The 27,412-nt window shown below is 34.0% G+C and overlaps 2 protein-coding genes across 2 annotated transcripts in view; one reads left to right on the top strand and one right to left on the bottom strand.

The window, feature by feature from the left end:
- nudC (nuclear distribution C, dynein complex regulator) overlaps positions 1–27,412 on the bottom strand; it is a 287,264-nt gene that overhangs the window by 246,520 nt on the left and 13,332 nt on the right. The gene's annotated exons all lie outside the window — the stretch shown is intronic.
- The window catches only part of LOC140437796 (uncharacterized), a 48,495-nt gene that overhangs the window by 14,979 nt on the left and 6,104 nt on the right, over positions 1–27,412 (top strand). The window contains exon 2 of the mRNA XM_072527541.1: positions 25,312–25,416. Coding sequence (XP_072383642.1) covers positions 25,312–25,416 — 105 coding nt within the window. The remainder of the gene's footprint in view (positions 1–25,311; positions 25,417–27,412) is intronic.

Below are 27,412 nucleotides of genomic sequence, written 5' to 3'. Positions count from 1 at the left end.
TTAATATAAAAGGGTGTAATAACTTTCTGATTTTTATATGTTTTACGTTTTTGTAACTATTTTCTCTATATTTGTGATTGTTTCTCTGGACATTCTTATATATTTTTGTATTCATTTCATTCTATCGTCATCACTTCTTCTTAAAGTGCCTATCCGTTCCGGATGTTGGCGATCATCACGGCTATCTTTACTTTATTTATTGCAGCGCGGAACAGTTCAGTGGTAGTCGTGTTATACCACTTTCGTAAATTTTGAAGCCAGAAAATGCGTCTTCGTCCCGGTCCTCTCTTACCATTTACTTCCCCTTGGAGAATCAGCTGGAGAAGGCCGTAACGTTCTTGATTTCTCATTACATGTCCTAGATATTCCAACTTTTTAGTTTTGACGGTCATGAGAATTTCACATTCTTTCCCCATTCTACGCAGGACCTCCACATTAGTAACTTTGTCAACCCAGGATATACGTAAGATGCGCCTATAACACCACATTTCGAAAGCTTCGAGCCGATTCATAGATGCAACAGTCAGTGTCCATGCTTCCATTCCGTAGAGCAGAACTGTGAATATGTAGCAGTTCAATAGACGGCATTTTGTTTTTAATGATATGTCTCGACTGTTGAAAATGGTTCTCATTCTAACGAATGCTGCTTTTGCTTTTATTATTCGCTGTTTAATTTCTGTTGAGTGGTCCCATTGGCTATTTAAATTGGTGCCTAGATATGTATATTGCTCGACTCTTTCGATATTCTGTTGGTTGATTGTAAGTTGAGCGTTTAGTATTGGTTTTTTACTAATTCTCATAAATTTGGTTTTCTTTATGTTATGATGTATCGTCATCACTAAAATATCAAAATTATTAAATCGTGAAAATATCCTTCTGGAGCGCCAACGAACTAATACACCATGCCCAAAATACGGTCGATATAATATTGTTACGTTTTTCTGTGGGTTCAGTTTTACAAAAAAAATTCGCTAAGATTAATCATCAAAAGCCGGTGCCTAAAATAATAAAACATATGTTCTAGAAATCGCTAGCAGGTGACGATGTGCGATAACAAGAAATTAGAGAAAAATACAGATAAAGAGATTCTCGAACGTTAGTTAATTAGGGCGTTGTGAATCATAATGAGTATATTACAAATTGAAATTATCTTGCAATCTCAAACTATTTGATATATAATACTAAAAGTATTTGTGGGCCTGCGTAGCGCAAGCGGTAGGATGCTTGCCTCGCAAGCCGGTGGTCCGCGGTTCGAATCCCACCGCCGGCAAGAACATCTAGACATTTTAAAAATGTCTATAGGCCCCAGGTCGACTCAGCCTGAATAAAAATGAGTACCTTGGGTAAAACCAGGGGTAATAATAGACGGTTGAAGCGTAGCACTGGCCATGTTACCTTCCTTGTATACCGTAGGCCCTAGATATAGCAGACTACCCTGCTATACTCCCAAAGCCGCGACAGCGGTATAAAACGGGAGACTATTATTATTATTTGTGGCACTTAACAAGGAGGAACAACCAATCAGTATTAGGTCATCAATAAGACACCCCTAGCTAAATAAATTTAGTAGATTCTGAAGCTTTTTTCTTCTGTGATGTCCAAGTTAATATTATATTGTTAATCTTGTATTTATATGGGACTAAACTACAATAATTATTTTGACAGGTGACTTATTTGGTCTCGAGCTTAGGACCAAATAGCCATGTTTTTAGTTGAAAATTCTGAGGTTGATGTTTGTACCCTCAGGTACCCTGATGTGTTTATGAATTATATATAATTGTAAAGGATGTTTCTCAAACCTTTTAATCTATTAATGTTGGTATATTCTTGTTGCTGACTTCTTCTGTTAGTATTGGCAAACAAAGCCTGCTATATTCAATTGATGGGTTTGCTACACATTTTCTTCGTTAACTAAGATGAGGGCTGATTATTTGTTTTCCCCTTTAGCTATCCGTTTCTTTCATGATTATCGATGTATTATTCCATTGTACTTTGTGCTCATTGTCCCAGGTATGTTGGTTTATCTGAGATTTGTCCAAGTCTCTGTTTTTGATGTGTTTATGCTTCATGCTCGTTTATCCTGAGACTCAGTGCTCTTGAGTTTCTCCCACATAAAAATTGTTGCATTCACAAGGTATTTTATAGATGCAATTCTTTGATCTTTCCTATGTATTGTTTGATTTGGTTTTAGTCAAAATAGATCTCAGTACATAATACGCAGTAATGACAGTCACTTTATGGGAGAAGGGCCACTTAGAAAAAGGTGGAAAGATGCTGTCAGATAGGATCTAAAGAAAACTGGAGTTGGGCAATGAGAAATAATAGCACAGGACCGATAAAAATGAAAGGCAATAGACAGCACAGCAAACACTAACGAAGAGTTGTAACGCCACTGATGATGATGATGAAACAGAACAAAACATACGCACTTGGAATAAATCATAAAAGAATTATTTCAAGATCAAAGGAAATTCCTATATGGATACTCTAAGCAAAGACGTAAGACCCGAGATTAGGGTATTTATGCAATCAGATCAATGAAAACTAATTAATCTCCTGGGGCAGACCAAATAGCAAGCGAGACAAAAATATGGATATTTGTTGAGATTATTTAATAGAATGTTGAGAACACTAATCATCCTCCCCGAAATGTTAAAATCGATATTTACATGTCTATCAAAGAAGGCGAATACAAAACGATGCAAAGACTATCAAACAATTATTCTTATGTCACAAACGTTAAAAACCTCACGGAAAATACGGCATCTTGCGACTCATAATCCAGTGTAAAATAAAGGACAGGATTGTTGGAAGAACACGAATATCTTCGCTGACGAATCTACGACAAGAATGGTGTGGTTGCAGTTCAAAACAAGTCTTTAGAGTAGTTGCATCAAAAATAAGAATGGCTATGATGATTGCCAACATCCAATATATCCAAGGAGCTAGTGTTAGCATAGAAGACTGGAACAGTTAGTGAAATTTACCGCCCGACACGATCAACTATATACAAACAGCAATACCGAGAATATTTCTAACATTTATGGACATTCCATTTAAATATTTTCACCAACTGTAGATGATTAATAATATATTGAAAAACGCAACAATATTTGATTTTTTTATCCAAAAAAACTCACTGATCTACTTCAACACGACCCTGAAATTAAACCAGTCAATTTTGCACTTACTAATTAAATGAACAAAGTATTTGGAGCAGTTATCCATACTAGTATAATTAAAATATATTATGCAGGCTATACATATTTAAATCAATACTAAATTACTTTTTTCTATACGAATATTAAATGTTAAAAAGTCGCTTATGACGAGCACTCCTATAAGGACGTAAGAAATAGGACTAGTTTTTTCTTGTTGTTAATTCTTTGATTATCGAGGTGTGTTCCAATTAAAGAGGGTAATATAAATAATATTAATAGGTATAATACTTTTGGTCACTATTTATTACTTTGTTTTTGACCACAGAACAGTAAAAATATTTTTTTTTGTCGTAAGTTCCAAAAGTTTTTGATTTTTATATCTAGCTGTGAAACAGCAATAAAATTCTTTTACAATATTATTATAAACACAAATTTATAGTCACTAAGTTTTACTTCAACGCAATCTAATGCTAATATGACAGCGGTCCCTAAGTCGGTCTCAACTCCATCTAACTACATAATTCGCGGTTGGCCTCCTCTTCTTCTTCCTATAGGTGTTCCTGTCGTTAGCTTTTTAGTAATTATATTGACATCTGGTTCATTAAAGTGTTGGTATAATTCGAAATTATATCTTTTGCGCCACTGCTCTTGATAGTTTATAGCTCCAAATATTTTGCGGAGTATCTTAAGCTCGAATATTCCCAGAAGTCTTTCATCCTTCTGCGTTAGAGTCCATGTTTCCTTCCCGTATGTGAGGACCGGCTTCAGCAGTGTTTTGTATCATAATTTTAGTTTTTCTTCGGATATTTCTTGAGTGGAATTGTTTTTGGAGTCCATAGTATGCCCTATTTGTAAGGTTTATTCGTCTTTTAATTTCTTCGCTTGTTTTATTGGTAGTAGTCACTAGCGGGTCAAGATATGTGAAGCTGTCAACACGTTCAAAGATATGACTTTTCCAAAAGGCCAAATGCTGTTTCACGTTCCTAATTTGCTACAGGACACTTAGTAACCAACATGTACTTGATTTTGTCTTCGTTAATGACTAGACCAACCTGTTTCGCCGCCGTTTCCAATTCTAGGAAATATTGAGAATAGTACTAGAGAAACCAATAATAAATATTTGTTTAACATCTGTATTAATATATTGACAAAATAGTTTGTTTGAAACTGAACACGATAAAAAAAATTTATAACGCGGTATAATTTCCAAAGATGGAAAAAACACATTTACAGTTTCCAGAAAGTGGTCTTTATAGCTTTGTTATAATAAATAATTTATAAACTTTAATTAAAACTGAAATATTGTTTATAAGACCTAATGGGCCACTTTTATTACATTTTTTTTCTAAATCGTAAACATTTAGACTAACACAACACTCCTTCACAATTAAATTAATAAGAGCGATTAAAAAACTGTTTAAGTGTGCGTGGTCTACATAGAATTCTGTGATTTTTACAATAAAATCAAAAACTAACGAAGTATTTTACATAAATGACTTATGTTAACGACCTTTTATCTATCATGATCTTAACACGTGTAGAAACATGTGATTCTACTCCGTCATAGACTGTAAAGGACGTTTCAACTCCTTTATGTATCGGTAAAACTGAAAAACTTCCAACAATTGTGGAAATCTCGCGGTGGTTATACGAATACTGCCTGTCTCCTTGCAGGGCCAAATATATTTCTTATAAATACCACAAACGTTAATTAAAACTAAATAAAAAATATACTTAAAAGAAAAAATATGTTTGAAGGGACATGACACAACTTTTGTTTAGTTTTCTTTTTCCTATGCTTTCCACGTTTTTAATCAGGTGGTCTTAGTTTAATCACAATTGGTAATTGTGGTCTTACAAGTATTTGATAATTTATGATATTGACATCTCCATATCTTATTATATAGATGTGAAAGCATACTTATAATGCAAAGAGATAACTGTAGAATCCACGCTAGCTAAACGCAAGCGACGAAAATCGAGTAAACAAGTAACAGTGAAGTGCCTGAGTCCTGGAATGAAGAAGAAGAAGAAGAAAAAGAAGGTTGTGTTCCAGTACAGATTATATAAGTGTATCAGATTTAAAAGAACAGCGGTAAATAGAGATGGTTGGAGAAGCCTGTTGAAGGAGGCCAAGGCCCGATTTGGGCTGTAGCGCCATTGGATGGATGGGATGGATGGATCAGATTTAATGTTATTAATGTTTCTCCACTTTTAGATAATTTTGTATTTAATCTCTCTGCTTCTATATCCTTGCAGTTTTTGTTAAGTGGTCGTTCTAGTTCGTGACACTTTACGCAATGCGACCGCGTAATTTTTTCTTTTTGGTTTAGCTCCGGGAGTTGTTTGAAGAACGGTTTCTCGGTCGTTTTAGTGAATAATTCAAGCTATATCTTGAATTCGGAATATACCATGCAGCAAAAGGACCTATTGGTTTTTCTTTAGCAAAATGAAGAAAGTAGCTGTGGCTATTTTATCTCACCTGGAATACGTTTCGTTGTATAATGAGATTGGAAAGCTCAGAAACCCAATTCTTGTCCCTAAAGTTTTCAAATAATGAAAATTCAGTTAACGTAAACACAATTTCCCTAAGAAAAGAATGACGAATGAAATAAGGAAGCAAGAAAATTCGGGAAGGAGGAATCGCGACGGGAAAACTGGAATATTTTCAAAGGTAAGAGTCAAGAAAGTGACTGAAGAATTTACGTCTGCTATCAAGTTACCTACGGCAAGAGAGTTGCAATTAAGAAAACTATAGAGGTACCAGTCTATTAAATGCTAGGTCATAGTTAATTTGGAATATTGATGAATTTTCCTCTGATCTATGGTTCTAAGTGTAAGCGAAATACTGTATTAAAAATCAAATATTTTTGTCGAAAAAACTTGTTTCCGTTTTTTTTTTGTATCATGAAGTTAACTAACAATCCGTATACCCGTCTTCTCAGTAGGAGTTGACTTAATTTCATCTTTATGAGCATTTAAAAATCCCGAATTTTAAAAAGGTCTACTATACCCGCAATATTTGTTAAAGTTGTAAAACAATAACCAATATTTACAGTCAATATTTCCAATCCATTAAGTTTTGTTATATGCAATTCCCCAACAAACCATCGTAACTTTCGACACAACGAAAGAATATCAAATTATCTTCAAATTGCATCAAACTGCAACTAACCAGTCGTCGGTAATAATGTGCAACACAACCTTAATTTACCGAAACTGTCGCAACAACTTCGCGCTTTGTTTTTACTTGGAACAGAGATACCGTTTCTAACAATTTAATAATAGTGAAGAAATTATGAATCAACGAATGGGTTATTTATTTATCGTAGCAGGCATTGCCTAGTTTTAACCGACCTTGACATGTTTTTTAATCGAGTTGACCGCAGAGACGCTAAAAATAGACAAAACTTATTATTTATATCCGTTATGGATGTATTTTTATACCTATTGGGTATTGTCTCAATAATTGCCGTAAACACAAAGACAAAGTAACTGTTTTATTAGCGAAAAAATTCAATTGGATTCTCTTATTAGATCGGTGAATGACAGGTCGTGATTTAAACTGACAGCTAATATTTGACTTTTATAATAGTTATTGTAAAACTAGATTATTTCCTCATACAGACCTTGTACACCAGTTACATAAATATTTTGTCTATTTTTGCTTCATTATTACCTGTCTGTCTACAATTTTCTTTTATTGAAATCTCCTGTTGTCTTAGATTTTTGACAATTAATTGTTTCTTCTTCACGTACCATATCAGAATCATCCGACGGCGAGCGATTAACATTGTGAAGACTTCTCGATCTTCTGCCACATGGAATAATTGTCCAACATTTGGTACCTAAGTCCATTCACATTCACGAATATTTTTTGTCACGCGAAATTTGAACAAGAAAATCATCATCCCCTTTTTAAACTTTCAAGATAATCGCAGACACCGTATGGGTAATTATTTAAACAATTGATGAAGTCCATTAGGTATTTTTTTCCTATTTTTCTGGTTTTTTAATTAGTTTTTCTCTTCTACTTCAATCTACTTTTCTGGTTATAGATGATATATTCTAATACTCATTCTTGTATTAAAGAGTGAGGGAGATGTAGAAGCTTTTGGATATGATATTTAGGGTATATCAATCGTGGACATCTGATTAATCCAGGGAGGTATACTGCTCAAGGTCAAAATCATATCTTGTTAAGAGTTCTTTGAAAAGTGGATATTTGAATTTTTTATCGAAGTTAGAAAATTGTGGAGTATTCTCATTATAGTCCATTTGTAATAATTGAATAACAGAATAATCAAAAGGTAAAAGAAATAATAAATTAGACTTACTCACAATCAATTTAATTTAACTAATCGGACGACCGGTTTCGCTTTCTAGAATATGCAAAGCATCTTCAGGTCACGATACAAAGTTAAATAAATGCTGAAAATAATAAACCCATATTAGGGTGTTGTCTAATAAAGATAAAACAAAGATAGGTGATATAAATTATATAAAGGTAGGCAAATTATATAATTTATATCACCTATCTTTGTTTTATCTTTATTAGACAACACCCTAATATGGGTTTATTATTTTCAGCATTTATTTAACTTTGTATCGTGACCTGAAGATGCTTTGCATATTGTAGAAAGCGAAACCGGTCGTCTGATTAGTTAAATTAAATTGATTGTGAGTAAGTCTAATTTATTATTTCTTTTACCTTTTGAAATGGACTCACACAAGCAACACATTCATGAACAGAATAATCATTGAATTGAATAACGGAATAATCAAACAGAGTAATTAAATAGTTTCTTGTATTATTATGTAACTTTCTTAACTGGAAAGTAACATCACTTGAATAGATAGATAGATAGAATTTATTCGTCTAGAAATTTATACAATAAAAAAAATACATTACAAGACATACATTAAAAATTTAAAAATACTAAAAAAGCATGGCTAACTTGATATGTTTTTAGATTTTGTTCAAAACATTTGATAGTGCCAAGATGCATCTTATGTGTCACCGACATGTCACTAAACTTATTAAAATATTTGATCCCAATGTAGCTAGGAGCATGATGTGCAACTCCCAGGCGGGAAAAAGGATGATTTATGTTATCCTTTAGGCGTGTGTTATGTGGAAGTAGATCAGCGTTCCTAAGGAATGTTTGCTCATGTTTTTTTATATACATTATTAGCTATAAAATATATAGGCTATGAAGAGTTAAGAGGTTAGCTTTTATAAATAGTGGCTTACATGATGTAGTTGGTGATACTTTAAACATAGTTCGTAGTATTTTTTTGAGATATAAAAGCTCTATTCATATCTGGAGATGAGCCCCAAAATATTAAGCAGTACTGAAGGACTGACTGCACCAAGCCATAGTACATTAGTTTTAATATATGGAAGGATACAGTATCCCTTATATTTCTAATTACATAACAACGCTACTTAGTGTCGAGGTTACTTTATGTGATCTTCCCAACTTAGCTTTGGATTTAGCATCAGTCCTAAAAATCACCATGTCAAAAGCACAACTGAGATCATAAAAAAGACCCAACGTGTTCTGTTTTTCATTAAGAACTTCATAGATACAGTTAAGACAGTCATCAACAGCATTTAGAATAGATTTGCCTTTCCTGAACCCTTTTGGACGACTGGCAGTAAATGAAATGCTTCTAGATAGCTTGTTAGTCTTTCACAGAATGCCAATTCAAACAATTTTGCAATCTGACTGGGTATACAAATCAAATGATAATTCTCAATATTACTTGCAGAATCTTTATTTTTAAAAACTGGAAATCCCTTGGATTCCTTTATATTGGGAAATTGGCCTGTCGTAAAAGATTCGTTGATTAAATGTGACAAGGGTTCACATATGTGACTGGCAACATATCTTACAACCTTACCATTGATTTCATCTAAACCTTCAGCTTGTTTCGATGTGGTCTTACTTATAAGTGACAGTACTTCTGCAGGTGTAGTTGGAGAAAGAAAGAAAGTCTTGGAAAATTGATCAATTTTCAGGAGATAATTTGGAGTTGATATATAAGGTTCTTGAACTCCTAAGTGGAGCATAGAGCTTCAGTGAAAACGCGCCATCGGGTTCTATTTTGCGCTAAGGCCTTCCCCTCATTCCTATACTTTCCTTGGCCTCTTATCTCGTCCATAATGGATCTTCTCCAAGTTTGTACTGGGCCACCTCTTTTTCTTTTCCCTTGGGGATTCCACTCTAGGGCAGTCTTTGCGAGGGTAATTTGGAGTTGAGTCATTATTATTTTTATTAATGAAATAGTTATTTATCAGGTTGGCTTTATCTTTAGTTTTTATATTTTCATTGTCATTTATTTTAATTGTATTTGCTAATGTAGGTTTATTTCTATTTTGATTATTATTGATGATTTTCCAATATTTTTTTTATCGCGTTGCTATTTTCAATACGTCCATTATTTCTTTGTTTTAAATACTGTTGTTTGTTTTGTTGATATTGCTTTTTAAAAGTATTATATCGGTCTGTATCTATTAAACCGTTTGCGTAATACGTTCATTTCGCACAGCATATTATGCATTTCTTTGATGTGCTTCATCATCATCATCTTGGTGCTACAGCCATTAGAGGGCCTCGACCTTTTCAAGCTTTCTACGCCATTCTATTCTGTCCCTCGCTTGCATTTTCCAGTTGCCGACTCCGATCTTCTCGGCATCTTGCGTTACCCCGTCCATCCACCTCAGCTTTGGTCTACCCCGTCTTCTCATTCCCACGGGTTGCGCTGTTAGAATCTTTGATGTGCTTAGGAAACTTATTTTTGCTATACAATTTGGCTGATTTTTGTATTTTAGGAAAAATTGTGTTATAACGATATAAAAACGTTCCATAAAGTGATAGCCGAATACGTTTCATGCCAGGTCTCCCTAGATAATACATTTCGGAAAACATCCATATAAGATTCCATAAAATTACAGATTTGAAAGGAATGATTACAGTTATGCATAAATGGGACAATGAAAGAGCCCATTTGATATGTATTATGTATGATCAGAGAGACATAAGTCAAATGAATCGACTGAGAATAGAAGGAAAGGTATTCAAAATAAATTAGATAAAGTTTTTGATCAGATCAACTGGATGTTGACCTCGGCACGAGCCGAATCTTAAATAAAAGGCTGATCAATAGTTAGACTTGGGGGGGATTGAACTCACTATCAGGATAAAAATGGATTCCCAATGGAATAACCTGGGACTCACAACGGATAAAAATGGATTATAATTAGGGCATAAACTGGAACTAATTGGCACAAACCGGTAAAGGTACCGTTACTTGGTGTTTTCTAGGTGGTCGGAATCGAGCCTTGATAATGGAACTTTCGGCGATACAGACTTACTCGTTTCTTACCCTATCTGTCTATGCTATGCGAAACATTTCGCGCAGGATCCACATTACCTAAGACTCCAACTTTAATGGAGGATATTTTCAAAGTCCACGTCTTTATGCCGTATAAAAATGGGGCTATACATGGCATTTAACCATCCTACAACGGAGATTAAAAGAAAGATTGCGGTAACATAGTAGCGGTATAAATTTAACAAAAGATTGTCTTTCTTGTTCAGTACATTTTATTTCTTGTTGAGGATTGGTCATTCACCATCATTTCCAAGTATTTGAATGATCTCACTTGCTCGATCTTTGCACTTGCATTATCTATCTGCAGATGTGCTCTTAAAAGTGCGTTTTTTCTTATTGCCATGCATTTAGTTTTGACCGAATTTATCTTCAAGCCGTATGTTTTCCCTACATTATTTTATTTAGTAGCAACTGTATTTCATGTTCGTTACTTGCAATTATTATTCCGCTGGCTATTGTTGCCATTTGTGGTGTAACGTTGTTTAATATGTTTCTATTAAAATGTATTGTTAACGTACAAAAGATTGTGTCTGGACTGTCGATATAGGAACAGAGATATGATTTATCTCGTTTTCTCTACAAGCCGTGTCCGATGAGACAGAAAAGTCAAAAAAAGAATGGTGTGGCAAATTAGTTGAGATCCTTTTTGTATGTTTTTGCAAAGACACAAAATTTGTAGATATAAATATCAAACTCCGGTTGACTGATACCACAAATTGTACAATATTTCACTATGAAATACAATTCATCAGATTTTCTGCACAATGTCAATCATTATGCAATCTTTTAACGAAAATATTGACCCCTAAAGACCCCTAAACCGTTCTCGTGACACCGATATCAGTGGATCTTCTAAAAACACTTCCCAATGGCAACCAGCCATTCAATCACTTGGTTCAATTCTCATAAATTTCTCTTAATAACCGAGGCGATTCCTCGTCTTCACCGTATTTTATTGCAAATTTATCGGCATTATTGATCCGGTAACCAACCAGTTGCATTTGCTACAGTTACGTATAAATTCGAGAAAGCTCGATGACCTTCCCAAAGCCAATCGATAAAATTGTCTTGAATGAAATACCGAGACACGGTGACTCGTTACATAAATCTCATTGAAAATGTCGGAATTTTTAAGATCACCTCCCAAGATTTTCAAGTAAAAGATGACTTAGATCAATGAATGCAGACGTAAATAAAGTTCTGAGTCGTGTCGAATGAAAACATAACATGGCAGTTTTATTTTTTTAATATTGCAAAATGTTTTGAGAACTTCTATTTTGTTAATTCTGCTCTGAAGTTAGTTCTTTCTATAAATCCTATTATTTATCCTCGGTTTTTAGAAGTGATCGTGATTTTAATGCTACTGATTTTACTAAAGGAGGTGGTTCTCTTATGGCAGACAATAATGCATTCAATGTAACGGTAGATAAAATTACTATCTACATAATAGGACAAAAAAGAAGAATGCTCTAAACGAGAGAGAGTGTATAACCATAGGGTGGTGGGTACAAATATGAGAGCTCTTACCTGCCATTTAGAAATATCTTTAGAAAAATTTATTACATGAGAGAGAATTGCAAATAACATCAAACAAACTAGAAAAATAACAAAAACAAAATCGTAGAACAACAGTACTATAGTCTTTGGAATATCTACGTGCCATATTGTCTATGCAAGTCATCATCACGCAGATTTTGATGATAAAGATGTGAAGATGTGGCAACTCCGGATGTCTTAGGGTACTAAGAAAACTATGCGAAAAGACTTCTTACACAAACTGACAGCTTTATACAAAAGGGAAGCTGCAAACTTATAATTCCTTAAAATGAAAAAGACAGCAAAGATTTGATTTCACGTTCAAAGCGTCTATGTATCTGTTGATACGTATTTCGACTTAATAAGTCTCATCAGAACAGTTATTCATAGCCGTTCTTAACGTGAAAATAATCTTCTCTGTCTTTTAGGAAGCAACAATAAAATGGCTTCGTTATGGACGCAATAGCGACATCTGATAGAAAAATCGGTAAGATAGTTTCGAAACAAATTCAGATTTCTGCTTTAATCTGAACTTTCTATAAATGCAAGGTATAACAGACGTTGATAAAGATGTTAATAGAGACATGGGAAATCTAAAATTTGCATTCCACGACATGTCTATCAACTAAGCAGAAATCCATAACGAATTTGTTTCTTGTACTCATACAGAGTAGATCCGAATAAAATGAAAAAGACAGCAAAGCTTTGCTGTCCTTTTCATTTTATTTACCTCCATTCCTGTAAACTTAAAGAAAAAGTGTATAACACATGCATACTGCCAGTTTGTACTTACGGCTTGGAGACAGTAGCCCTTACCAAAAAATCTGCTAAAAAATTAGAAACAACGCAAAGAGTAATGGAACGACCCATGCTTGGAATATCACTGAGAGACAAGATTAGAAACACCGAGATAAGATGTAGAACGAAGATTAGGGATAGTGTGGAAGAAGTTACAAAAATGAAATGGCGCTGGGCAGGTCACGTAGCCCGATATAATGACAACAGGTGGACACGGAGAATTCTAGAGTGGAGACCAAGGACGACAACAAGAAGCATGGGAAGATCTCAAAAAAGATGGGTAAGTGACATAAGAGCAGTGGCAGGCAAACAGTGGATTAGATTGGCGCAAGATAGAGAAAGATTGAAGCAATTGGAAGAGATTTACATTCAGGAGTGGATGGAAAATGGTTGACAAAGAGAGACTCTAATAGCTGTTATGTCCTGTTCATCTGGACACATTATATCATCAATCTTACCCTATATAGCGAACTGAATTATTTGGTATATTGTGTTAAATCTACAAAATTCGCGTTAACTGTTCTTGTTAAAAAATTTCTTCAGGGTAAAGTTAAATAATAAAGGTGACTTGATTAGTACCTTTTCTGGCATATCTTTATCTGTCTGTGTTACTATTGCTTTCTGATTACAGTAAAATCATAATATGCCTCAATCTCGCTCATTCAGATTTTGTTGTCTTAGTATGAATTTTTTTGTAAGTTTTTTAATTCGTCTTTCTAATGTTGATTATATATTATAGAATCAATTTTAACCTATATATGTAAAGATATGTAACACAATTCCATTATTTAAATGCAAATAATCGTTTTACATAACAAAAACCTAATTTCTCTTTTTATTTAAAGCAAAAAAAAAGCTTGAAACACGTCCAAGGTGTGTACCGACGACACTCATACGGACACCCGCTGTGTAGCGGATTAAAAAACTTTTGTCACCCACTGATTGTAACATAAAAATTCAATTTTAAAAGAGACTTCCCATGATTGTAGTCAATATATAGTACAGGAAATTTAGGCAATGGAAATCATAGGTTTATAATGTTTTTTTTTTTGATAGACAATCACTTAAATTTTAATTTAATATATTAATTACTTCATTTTGATATTATATTCTAAAAAATAGTATGGATATACATATATGTATAAGTCGATGAGCAGATGTGTATAATGCATGTATATTATGTATATTTTACTACAAGCGTTTAAGTCACGCGTGAGATTGATTCGAACCCCTACAAAATCATACAGGTATATCGAGATATAATTTTAGAATTTGACGTTAATTTTTTTTATGATGTTTTTCAGTCATAAATAATGATCGTATGGCATTAAACGTAATATACATGAACTAATAATAATTACTGTTAGTTATAAGGTCTCTTTGCACGTCAGGTTGGCCGAGTGGTCAAAGGCGTTGGATTTAAGCTCCGATCCCCGAGAAGGTACGAGGGTTAAGCCACCTGGCATATTTTTGTTACCTGGATGTTCAGAATGGTAATTGTCATGTGCTTCACATGTTGACCTCTTGCCTTTTCAAAATCAACAATCTTGTCCCTGTTATATGTCTAGTGATGAAAGTAGTATAGCAGGCCCCATGTCTATCAGTAGACGTTGTGACGTGCGTGGTGTAACAATACGTTGTAATGTCCTTTTAACATTGTAGCGATGTTTTTTCTCTGTCTTTACATTCGTATGCTCCCCTTTCATTTGTCGTCTCGTACATAGCAATCAGATCAATAACAATGGAGATACGCTCCGTGTTCCTATGTTACCATACCCGTTTTCCCATGTTGCCATGCCCCGTTGTCCTATGCTGCCACGCCATACGTTGTAATGTCCTTTTGACATTGTTGTTGTTGTTGTTGTACTTATGCTCCCCTCCCCTTTTCAACGAGCTGTCGTACGTCACGATCGGATGAGCCGTTTAGAAACTACAAGCTTAAAGTCCTTTTGGCAATGCGCCACCATGTTTTTTTTCTGTGTCTACGTACTCGTTGGCATCTCCCCTTTCCATCGATACCTTGCATGTTGTTGTACGTTGAGCCGTTTAGGCACTACAAGCTTAACGTCCTTTGGGCAATGCGCCGCCATGTTTTTTTCTGTGCCCGTATTCGTCGGCCCCTCCCCTTTTTAACGAGCTATCGTACATCACGATCGGACGAGCCGTTTAGGCACAGACGTGATCTTGGCCACTTCCTGTCCCAGAGACTGCTACAAGACGTATTCCTACTTTTTCAAAGAAAGTACTTAATGTCTTTTTTATGCAATTTTTTTATATGCGCTTTTCTGTGGAACGTATCCACCGCATAAAACGAGACCTTACTGTATTTATACATATTATGTATAATACTGTATACCGCAAGGTTGCTACACGCGTCTCGATCACGCTAAATATTATTTCGAGCCCGTTCAAAAACATAATATAGGCATACCGAAGGATAAGAAGTATTCACTCCAAAACGACTTAAAGGAAAATAAGGCAGTGTGAAATAACACTATGTGTATATGTGTTTAAATTCGTATAAAATTTCCTCCTACAATCACCGCACTATCGTAGCTTTCAGCCAGACAAGAATCGCTTGTTATATAAATAATAATAATGGTAATGAGGCGGCGCGTATCGTCGAATCTAAAGAAAATAAAAGAAAACTAATTGCAGAGCTACAAGAACACATACATAACATAATAAAACGATTCGTTTCCGACACACTTTCGCAGTGTAAGCCGTTCAAAATCGAAGAGATTGAGTAAGAATTCCGGTATGATCGATTTGGTTTATGGTTTAATTGCTGGTGGCAATGCAATTAAAGATTTGTAATTTTCCTCTACAGAGGAAACGATTTGGTAGCGCCAAAACCAAATTATGTATTCGTTGGTCTTTTAGAATAATTGCACAGAAGTATTTTTAATACTTCTAATAAATAATACCAAATAATAAATATCTACATAATAAATAGTCATCTTAAGAACTTTGTTCCACAAAACTGCAGTGATTTAATCATTCACTGTTCCAATGAAATGCAAAGGAAAATCTGTACAATGGTGGAACTAGGAAATAGCACGTGCTATGAAAGATTGCAAGCTTTACATACAGTTGATAACATTTTATCTTTTCCCAAAGAAATGAATTGCTAATTATTTTTAATTGACTGGTGTTTTGGGAAACAATACCAAAATCAATAATTTTTGTAACTAATCTAAGAGATCAGTAATCGGAAACTATAATAAGTATATAGTGTATACCAATTTTAATATGATAAAAGATGAAGGTGAAAACTAAGTAATGGCGCAAAGAAATAGCTCTAGAGTCAAAGTTAGCGAAAATCTTCAATCACTAAGCTTGCCTGCAACTCTAAAAAATGAATGTATTAAAATTGACTTACTGAATAAATCAAAAATTAGTAACCAAACAGAATTTTAGGACAGCAAGTACCATCTAGTAGCCTTCGTAGCTTATATTTAATTCGTTGTTGTCATTGGATTTTTAAAAAACATTGCAAATTTGTGGTTTGGACTGTATTACAATTTACAAATATTGTGGAATATTAGGAACGATCTTCAGAAAGAAGTATTTCCGGGAATTACATACCCTAATATTGTTTTAGTGTTGAGTTGAACTAAAACCATCTTTCATTCCTTTTTTTTTTGCTATAACTAAATGCTATGTAATGACCAGACAATTTGATTTACTTAGTGTGCACCAGATTTTGCGTGATAAGCTGATCAGCCTTTTTTATATCAAGAGCTGCATTCAGCTACAGAAAAATGAGAATTAAGCTTAAGATTTTCTCGATGGTATTGTTTTTGGGATCTATTCTTCACGTAAATTTTAGCAAGCCTAAAGTTCTGTAAATCAAAGTAATCGATAAGTTTTCTCTAAGCCAACTTGTTGCTTAGATGAAAAAAAAAAAATAACTCCAGGTTTTGGAGGCGATAGGTTAACGTCTTAATTTGGAAAATAAGCTTCTAGTCTGCCCTCAGAAATCCTACGTGAAAATTATTTAGCTTCTTGTATGGATTTCCAATGTCTCAATCAGTGATGTTGAGTTCGGCGAGGAAACACATTCAAAAAAACATCATGCTCAACAAAACATGAAGAAACAGGCTTAAAGGAAGATCACTGACACAAAATTCATAAACGGCAAGCACATCTGTGTATGATTACATTCAAACAACTGAAAATAGATTAATGGAGTCAAGGAATAGTTCACATATAACTACATTATATACCTACATCACATACCACGATGTTCGTACCCGAGCGAACTACAAAATACGGCTACGAAGTAGATACCAGATATACTGAAGGGCGCAAGTACCGATCCTTGTGGCATAAAAAATAAGAAAGTATACGCACGAATTGTAAGAAAAACAAAAACAGACCATTGGGAGGGATTCACAAAAAGATTAGGGTCAAACTTCTATGGCCAACAAAAACAATTACCGGACGAATCGAGAACAGAAACAATGTTATTGTTTTTTAAGAAAGGAGATCGTAAAAACCCTAATCACAACTCTGAATCTAAAAAGAATATTCTTCTTCTTCTTCTTCCCCTTTAGAAGCAATTCTGCTTGTTCATTGGCGGATTAATACCTCTATGGAAGGTTACCACTCCATCTTTTGCGAGGTCGTCCGATATTTCTTCTGCCGATTGGTGACTTATCTCTTGCTATTTTGGCGACAACGGATCTCCTCCATTCTGCTTATGTAGTTATTCCATCCTTTTTTCTATTTTGTGTCCATTCATTTATTACATTTTCTTCTAATGTCTTCACTTCTCTTTCGATCTCTCAGCATATTTCCTGTAATTCTTCTTAGTACTCTCATTTCCAGTAGCCTTTGCGTTGTGGCTGTGTCGGATCTTATTTCTGAGGCATATGTCATTATTCTTCTTACACTGGCTTTATAAATTCTTGACTTCATGTCTGTTTCGCCATATAGTGTTATTAAGGCATCCTGTCAGTCTACTTGCTTTTTGTACTTAAACAAGAAGAATATTAACAAAGAAAATTAGTTAAAAGATAACATTAAAAGAGAAGGATTCAGAAGAGGTCCATCTTGTATAGATTCAGTGCTCATAGTTAAGCAAGTAAAAGAGAAATTCGTAGAATATTGTCTGAATTGTCTGGAAGATTAAGGCCATCTGGCACAAAAGAACAAGACAAAGGGAGAAACAGAGAATAAACAAAGTTGGACATAAGATGAATATGGAAGAACCAACAAGAGCGACGCAATAATGCAATTAAAGTGCAAGTATAGACTAGAAGGCTAAAAAAATGAATATTTAAAAAAAATTCCTCAGCTCCTTTATTAGATATAAACATGATTTTTTTTAAATATTACTTTACCTTTGAGTAGAACACAAATTTTTTGTTTTTAGTTCCCATGAATAGCCCGTTTTCTAGACGGCGCCGTATATCTAAAATAAAAAAATCCGACGGCACTACTTAAAGACAGCGCCCTAAGACAGTCAACCAATTTTAAACGAAAATTAAAATCAACAAACAAAATGGCTAATATTTGAAGACAAAATTGAAAAAAATCGATTTTTTTAACAACTTTTGGACGTCAAAATTAATTTTTTGACTTTTTTTTTTCTAAAAAGTGGTTAATCGTCTTGTAAGGGCACTTTCTCTAAGTAATCCCGTTGGAATTTTTTGTTCCAGATGTGCTAATCCTGAGAATGAGTGTCCGCCATCAGACACCTTTTTTGAAATGAAATGCCCTCTAGAAAACCCTCTAGCGCCCTCCTTTTAGTGCATGGGAATTAAAAAAAAATTGTTTAGTTTAAAAATAAAGGAGCTGAGATTTTTTTTTGAAAATATGCATTTTTTAGCATTCTAATGTGTACTAGTATCTTAACAAATAACAAAATAATATTATAAACGTAGATCTGTGCGAAGTGTGCGTATTAGTTTGAAAAAAAAAATAAAATCATCAGAAATTATTAAACTAATTAACAAATATGGTATAATCAACACCTCTAATTATTTAATTATCATAAGCAGACCCACAAAAAAGCCTCCGTATTTTTTATCTAACTTTTTTGGTTCAAATGGAAAAATCTCGTCAATTAATAGCAAATGAATACTTGTGAGAACCATAAAAACCATAAAAAGCTATTACATAAGTTTGGAGTTTGAACTTTTGTACGATTATTTCAGGCTATTGACAAAAGATATTTTTTACGGCCAATTGCGCAATTCGCTTTACCGAAATTTTGTCTCCAGTGAGGTATTACAAGGGAATGATAAAAAGTATTCAGTTTAGAAGCAAAAAATTATGATTCCATTTGCAATGGTTATATTTTTGATGCTGTTTTTGAAACTTGTTCATTTTAACATTATTACTAAAATGAGCCAATTGATACAAACATATTACGATTCATCCATTTATTTTAACAAAAAAAAAACATTTACGAGGTTGTATTGAAAAATTCTTAGTCTATTATATATAGAAGCAAAGAAAATTTGAAAGTGTACGTCGTTTATTATTCCACAAACTCTTTTCTGAATTGGATTCATTTATTACCACGAACCTGCAATGTCCCTTGCCTATCCAATTGCCAATTATCCCTATAAATTGTTTCTCGTAGATGGATCGATGGATCAGCAGCGTCGAATTAATAATTCGACCTAACCTAATTATTATTCTATCCTTAACAAGAATATCAGTCCTGACTACGCCTTGGCCATCGCAAAAAACGTAAGCAACAACTTTTACAGTGGATTTTTAAAGATGAAATTTCTTAAGCCTTGGAAAACCAAACTAACTTAATTCCATCCATTACTGCTTTGTTTCTAGGTCGTAGAAATGTACCCGATAACAGTACAGTTTAAGAGGTACCTTTGTCAAATAGCACAAATCGAACGTGAATCTGTCTTCTAAAAGACAGACGTTTCAAAAGTGCTTTAATAGTGTCCAAATAAGAATAAAAAAAGAAAAGAGGTCGCGCAGTACAAACTTGGAGAAGATCCATCATGGACGAGATAAGAGGTCAAGGAAAGTCTTGGAATGAGGTGAAGGCCTTACCGCAAAATAGAACCTAATGGAGCGTTTTCACTGAAGCTCTATGGTCCACTTAGGAGTTCAAGAACCTTATATACAAAGAGTCATCCAAGTTGAATAATTTTTACACATTTTTATAATATGTAGAACTTTCCCATTTGAATTTTTTTGATAGAATGTAAAATTTCACCGGAAATTAAAAAACTTTTTTATCTCCCTTTTAATCCCCCAGTCATCTCGGAGCTTTTCAGCTGTTTAATTTATTTTTATTTTCTCTATTATACCCCCACCTATTATTTTCCATCAAAAAACTTTAGATAACATTTTTTTCACCCTTTTTTTGCTAATTTGCCTGGTATACAATTGAATCAAAGTTTTTTGGAGTATCCACAATTTACTCTGACTTAATTTACCATGACCTCAAGAAATCTAAACAACCAATAATATCGACGATTGTATAAATGCATTTTCTAATGGAATACAATATAGACACTATTTATTTGAGTTGTCTGCTCAAAATGATTATTTTATTCACTAAATGTCCTAAAGACAGTTGCTAGACAAGATAAACCGTTTTATAGTTTGAAAAAACCCGCAAATTTAAAAAATCCCACAAGTTTGTTGAACTTGTGATCGTGCTAATACGGTAATATTCACAATACATAACAACAACCCACCTCCAATCGCAAGTGTCATAAAAATTCCAAAGTGCTGACTATCTAGCTAAAGAATAGATCCGGTATTGCGTGAAAACCGATCATATGGTCTATTAGCATATATTCGCTAAATATATAAAAGTAAGGCCGCCCTAGAGGTGTACCTACTCAATCCTAAGGAACGAATCACTTAAACGATTCAAAATAAGACATATTGTCGGAAACTTTTAGACTGATGAGTTTGATAATATATTTTTAAAAATGTTTTCAAGCATTATCCACAAAAATATTACACAATTTACAACAATTATCGGCATCAAAATTTGCTGTTAAATTATAACTCTAAGAATATCGCTAAATTGATCATAACCTTCCTGGCCTATCTTTATCGGTTACATTCACCACTTTGGCTTCCCCAGCACTTGTTCTAGCTTCTTCTTCTTAGAGTGCCATATCCCTACGGAACGTCGGCAACTACCATGCTTATAATATTTTTATACTGATCTCGGTCTTGCGCTAAGTGTAGTAACCTGTCCACTGGCGCAAATTCCTCAACCAAGAGAGTTTCTTCCGTCCTATCCATTTCTTTCCTTCGATTTTACCGTTGAGAATTAGCCGAAGGAACTCATATCTTGGTCCTCTGATAATATGTCCAAGATATTCTAGTTTACACCTCTTAATATTATTTAATAGAGTTCGTTGATGTCCCATTCTTCGAAGAACTTCTTCGTTTCTACTAGTTCTGCTGTTCTAGCTTATCCACCCAAAAATTAATATCGTACACCCATGTCTTAAATTCCACATCGTATTGCTCTCCCAAGTTTTCCCTGTCTAACTCCAACCTTATCATTTGCTAGAGGAGAAATGTTGGCAGATGTCCTTCCTCATTCCTAGAACTCCCTGATTGGATATCATAATTTTTATGTAATTTCATAGTAAGCAGATATAAATGCTATACACTAGTCTACAAATCTTCTTCTTCTTCTTTTTATATACAGATGACTCTGCCTGTTTTCAATGTGCCTCCAGTAAGTTGTCGTTCCATCGTTTTCGTGGTCTTCCTACTGATCGTCTTCCTGTTGGGGAACAGTCTCTCGCCATCTTTACTACTCTATTTGTTGTCATTCGGCTTATATGATCGTTCCATTCTACTCTTCTATTTCTTACCCAGTTCTTGATGTTCTCCACCTTGCATCTATGTCGTATATCTGTACTTCTAGCTCTGTCATATACCTAGTGTATTACCATCAATTTTTCTAAGTGTTTCCATCTCTGCTGTTTCTAACATCTTTTTGTCCTGTCTGTGGCAGGTCTTGTTTTTGCCGCGTATGTCATTATTGGTCTGATGACTGTTTTGTAAATTTTGCCTTTCATTTATTTCCCAATATTTTTATTTCTCCATATTGTTTCATTCAGGCAGCCTGCGGCTCTGTTTGCTCTATTCACTTGATCTTCCACTTCAGTTTCGAGTTTGCCGTAGCTAGGTAATGTTATGCCTAGATATTTAAACTCCATCACTGGTTCTATATTCTTTTAGTTTCTTCTTACGTCCTAATTCTTGCCTTGCATCTTCATTTCTCTGCCTTTTAATGCCTTCCACTCATTTGAGGAATATATCATTCTTGAATTCTATCTGTTTGTTTCACATTCATTTAACAGAGTAGGTAGAGCCATTGTCATAAAGTTTTATTATTGTATAATTTCTCGTCTCATTCTTCAATTCTGTAAATAAATTGTTCCTCATATATAATGAAACCTGCCAATTTTATGATCAATGTTTTAGTCCAATTTGATATTATTGGTTTGTTTTGCTTGACTACAATTTAATTGCCATATTTGTATTTCGTACAACTTTCCTTTCTCGGTTATTACACACTTCTTATTAACACTTCTACCCATTTATCTAACAGCCAAAATGTTTGATCTGTCTATGTTGACCTTTAAATGTCATAGCTTTTAAAGTATGTAAGGCTTTCAAATTGGTTGCAAACACAACCAAATCATCAGCTTAAACCAATACCTTATGATGATAAATCCTATTAAATCAACGCCCCCTTCCAGAAAATAAGTAGGTCATTAAAAGCAAACAAAAACTAGGGAACTAAGGATGCAATCTAGCCTAACCCTCCGTCCCACAGTCAAACTATGGTAACGTATTTTCCTCTCTCATACTGCAGATTGTATTCCTGACAGCACATACACATTTAACGTACTGTAGCATTTTAAAGTACACAGTTATACAGCTGAACTAGTAATATAGCACCTGTCAATCAATATTTAAGTTTTTTATAAAGTAACAAAAATAACTCAAGAAATTGTAATCAGTTTCATAAAAATACATCACTCTACATGGCAGTACATCTCAAAAAGTTCTTTTTCCATCTTCTTTCATTAATCTTTAGAATCTTGTTAACAATAGTTCAAAAATCCTTCGGATTAGGATCCGATTAACCCGTCGGATCCGATTCTCTAGTTGCACTAGATAAAAAACATCTCTATTATACTGCAAAATTAAAACCAATCGAGGTCTGCCTTCATTGTTGCTAAATATTGAAAAGACGAAACCGGGCTTACTAATTAGGGAAATAGTTCTAATGAAATTTTAAATCAATATCACCTTTACAAAGGTTGTAGAAATCCCGGAAAATGTTATAAATACTTACATAAATATGCACATAATTATAATGCATGTGATAAATCTTTTCGCAAATCCTGTTAGATTCTAATGGTAATTTAGACTGTTTGACATTTTAAATTGAGTGCAGAACAATGAAAATAATACGAAGGAATTTGAAATACATACTCTACTTTAGCAGCGAACAGACTAGGAGGGAGAATAGTAGGAATAGATGCATGGGATTGCAGATATACAAAAATGGCAACGTTGCTAGGTAAATAAAAATAAAAAATTGGCAACGTACAAACAAAAAACCTTTAAAAATTTAGATTTATTAATATCGAAGCAGCATTTGCAGAACTTGATAATAAATAAGAAAAAATAAGTCCCACAACGAAATAAACCAAAATACAAAAAACAGTTACATAAAAAATAGCTTGAACAAAAAACCAAAGATATAAAGACTGTAGAGAAAAATACACAGAGGTGAAAACTTCAATAATAAACCAAAAGAATGTTTTTTACCATATGTATTAAGAATGTAGGAGAAAAATTGGTCCCTTTTTTGCATTCAGCTCTCAGTCCGTTTGGCTATTTTTCCATCCAGTAGAAATTATGGTAATTTACATCCCAAGGTTATCATTATTTTCTACTATCTCTTTCTATGTTTAGACTTTCCCCTCCACTAGTGCAAACATTTGTATTACCTACATTGACTCTCTCTTCTAAGTGTAATTCTATGTTTATTATTTATTAGTTTATGGATTCAATTGTATTACTCTCTCTCTCCAATGGCGCCACAGCCCAAATCGAGCTGTGGCCTCCTCCAACCTTGCCGGTCCCACGCCGATCTTCTCCAGGTTCTCATGTCTAGCAAATTTTGCGCATCCGTTACCATTTCATCCATCCACCTTCTCAGCGGCCTTCTTTTGGTCTTGCGCCCTGCATTTTACTATTTAGGGCACTTTTTCACTACATGACCAGCCCATCGAAGTCTCTGAAGTTCAACAAAGTCTGAGATGGGTGTCTCTTTGAACAGTTGGTAGAGTTCATGGTTATACCTGGATCTCCCTATTCCGTTTTCGTTAATAAGTCCAAATATCTTTCTTAGGACTTGTCTTTCGAAGACTTCCAGCTTTCGTTTAGTGTCTTCTGTCATTACCCATGTCTCGCATCCATAACATACTATTCTTCTGATAATAGTTTTGTAGACCTTGATTTTCGATCTCCAGTGAGGCTCCATTTGGAGCGGAACACATAAGCGAGTGAAAAGTAAATTTTGTTTCCCTTTACTATTCTTCTTTGAATTTCTGGTTCTTCTCGGTTCCATCGGTGTTTAATGCAACTTCCAGATACGTGAAACTTTCTATAGTTTCAATATCGTCCTCTAATTCAATTGTGCGTCTGTTTCCCTAGCTCTTGCCTGCGTTAGCTTTTTTGATATGCAATATTTGATATAGATATTGTCTATTAATTGAGTCGTATGACTGTTTGGCCTACGAATTATTCTTAGCCTCAATTGTATTACGTTATTGTTTAATTCTTCTGTGTGTTTGGAATTTGTAGTGGAAATAGAAACGTGCGAAAGAGCGCAAATTTTGAGAACGATTTTGATAAAAAACTTTAGGATAAAATTTATAATTTGGATAAAAAAGGGAGGTCTGGTTTAAGAAACTTTTACAGAAACTACAATTTATAGAAAAAGAAGAAGAAAAAAGACAAGTAAGCAATCCCTAAAAATAGAGAACAAGTTCCAAAGGAATGGACATAAAAATATAAATTGTCAATATTTAAGAAAGGAAAAACGAAAATCTAGAAAAATAAACGTAATTCACCAACTGCGCTGGGAAGACGAAAGCGACATACTACCAAATGAAAAAAAGATTCTACCAAAGTAGTAAAATTTTGTGTTTAAGGAGGATATTCCTACAATTAAAACTTCAAAAATCTGTTTTACTTAGCAATAAAATAATATACAATAGAATTTTTTAAACTTGCCCCCGTATAAATGATAAGTAATTCTGACTTCCATTTAGAACTTCACCTAGAACCTCAACTAAAAATATTCCATTTTTTATTAAAACTCTTATTTTATTTTGGTGTACTTATATTAATAAAATGTGTTTCTTTCCAGATTCCTGCAGCAGATCTCGACAAGAGTTGGCATATTCCAAGACCCACACTAGCTCGAAGCTCAAAAAGCAGCCAAGGATCAACATCTAGCAATAATAGTACGCAAGTAAGTAAACAAAACATAAATATTACTAAAAAAAACAATACATGTTTAGATCTGAACGATTTTTTGAAGAAAAAGCAAACGCCCATGAATAAAGAAAAATAAAAAACAAGTTAATAGGAATATAAAGACAAAATAATTGAAAACTATATGACGAAAATGTCGACAGTATTAGTAAAACATTGTCATCTATTAAGCTATTTTTACATTATGCAAAATTTTAATGTCATGAAAGAGGTATGCAAGACAGATTATGCAGCTGCGCATGCCCATATGATATTTTAATACAGTATACGTGCTATGATACCAACAATATAGATGATTGCTGGGAGCAAATGGAAACAACAATAATCACTGCAACTCGAGAAAATCTTAACGAACAGCTGAAAATGACAGGATGGAACAAGACATCTTAGATCTAATGTACGTTAGATCTAAAGAAATCCGAAAAATAATTAAAGTAGCAAAAGACAGATGGCTACAAGAATGCTGTTTAGAAATTGAGAAACTGGAGCAACGACACGACAAAGGAATGCCAGACAGTGTAGCAACTATCGACATATCAGTTTAATGAGTCACACGCTCAAAATTTTTATGAAAATACTGCATTATCGCATATATAAACTTTATGAGGAGATAACTGGTGATGAGCAGTTTGGTTTCCGAAACGGTACGGGTACTCAGGAGGCACTTTGTTGCATGCGAATACTCTTAACAAAAGAGCATTGAGTTTAGAAAAAATATTTACGTATATTTTGTACATGCATATGCATAGGACTGCAAAAGTCTCAAATGAAAAAGTGTTACGAAGAATTGGACATGACAGAAAGCTTATTAACACAATTCAAATAAGAAAAACATCGTATCTGAGGCACATACTTCGAAACGATAAATACTCTCTTTTGCACGTCATCATGCAAGGAAGAGTAGAGGAAAGAGAAGGCTTGAGAAGAAAGAAGATCTGAGCTAGACGAAAAATTAGAACATGTTCATTAGATCAAGAAGCTTTCGACCTCTGGTTATACCACAGAGCATTTAAAAGACAACAGTGTTGGTAAAAAAACAAATCTGATCACCACTATACAAACAAGAAAATTGGAATACCTAGACCACCTGAGGAAGGGACATAAATATAAAATTGTGACACTCATAATACAGAGAAAAATTCAAGAAAGAAGATCTGTTGGTCGAAGGCAGAATTCTTGATTGAAGAATCTACGTGATTGGTAACAATATAGATCGGTTGATTTGTTTAGAGCAGTAAGTTCAAAAATAAAAATAACCATTATGATTGCCAACCTCGGTAGGGAAACGGCACTCTAAGAAAAATAATGCTGGACTGAAATTTCCAAGTGCAATGTTTAAGGTTAATGTTTGATATATTTCTTTTGTTGGCTACAGTGAAAGTGGAATCTGAAAATTGCACTAAACTAGCTGTGATGTAAACAGATCAGCTAGGCAAGAGATATGCCATGCAAGAAGGGGTTGCATAGCATTAAACTTACATGACCTACACGTAAAGCTACTTTTACGGAGTAATTAAAATGAAAACCTTCGCGAGAATCTGTGAAAGCATCTACGCTATAATCATGAGCTCGTCCAGACAATGGAACCAGACACATCGTCCATCTGACATATTTTAGGAGTAAATAAAATCTAATGCACTAACTTGAATCTTCCTTCGCTCATTATGTTCTAGAAAAGACAAGAACATTGTTTTCGAGGTTTATATATCATTATTTCTGATGGAACTTTGTCTGATCTCCACCAATTATTGGGGAAAAGCGTATTGAATTCCTTTCCCCAGCGGTTACAGTACCAAATATTTTAGGACCATGGACTGTTAAAGAGATTCCTTCGATATATGTAAGCGACGATGATTCCTTATGTGTTTTGTTTGATCGGGTTATACTTAGCGAGAAATAAAGCGTAATCAATCGATAGTACACATTTAATAACTAAGGAATATTTACAAAACATACAGAATATTTACATAGAG

Source organism: Diabrotica undecimpunctata, chromosome 3 (assembly GCF_040954645.1).
Source record: "Diabrotica undecimpunctata isolate CICGRU chromosome 3, icDiaUnde3, whole genome shotgun sequence".
NCBI lineage: Eukaryota > Metazoa > Arthropoda > Insecta > Coleoptera > Chrysomelidae > Diabrotica > Diabrotica undecimpunctata.
This window is presented reverse-complemented; position numbering and strand designations above follow the sequence as displayed.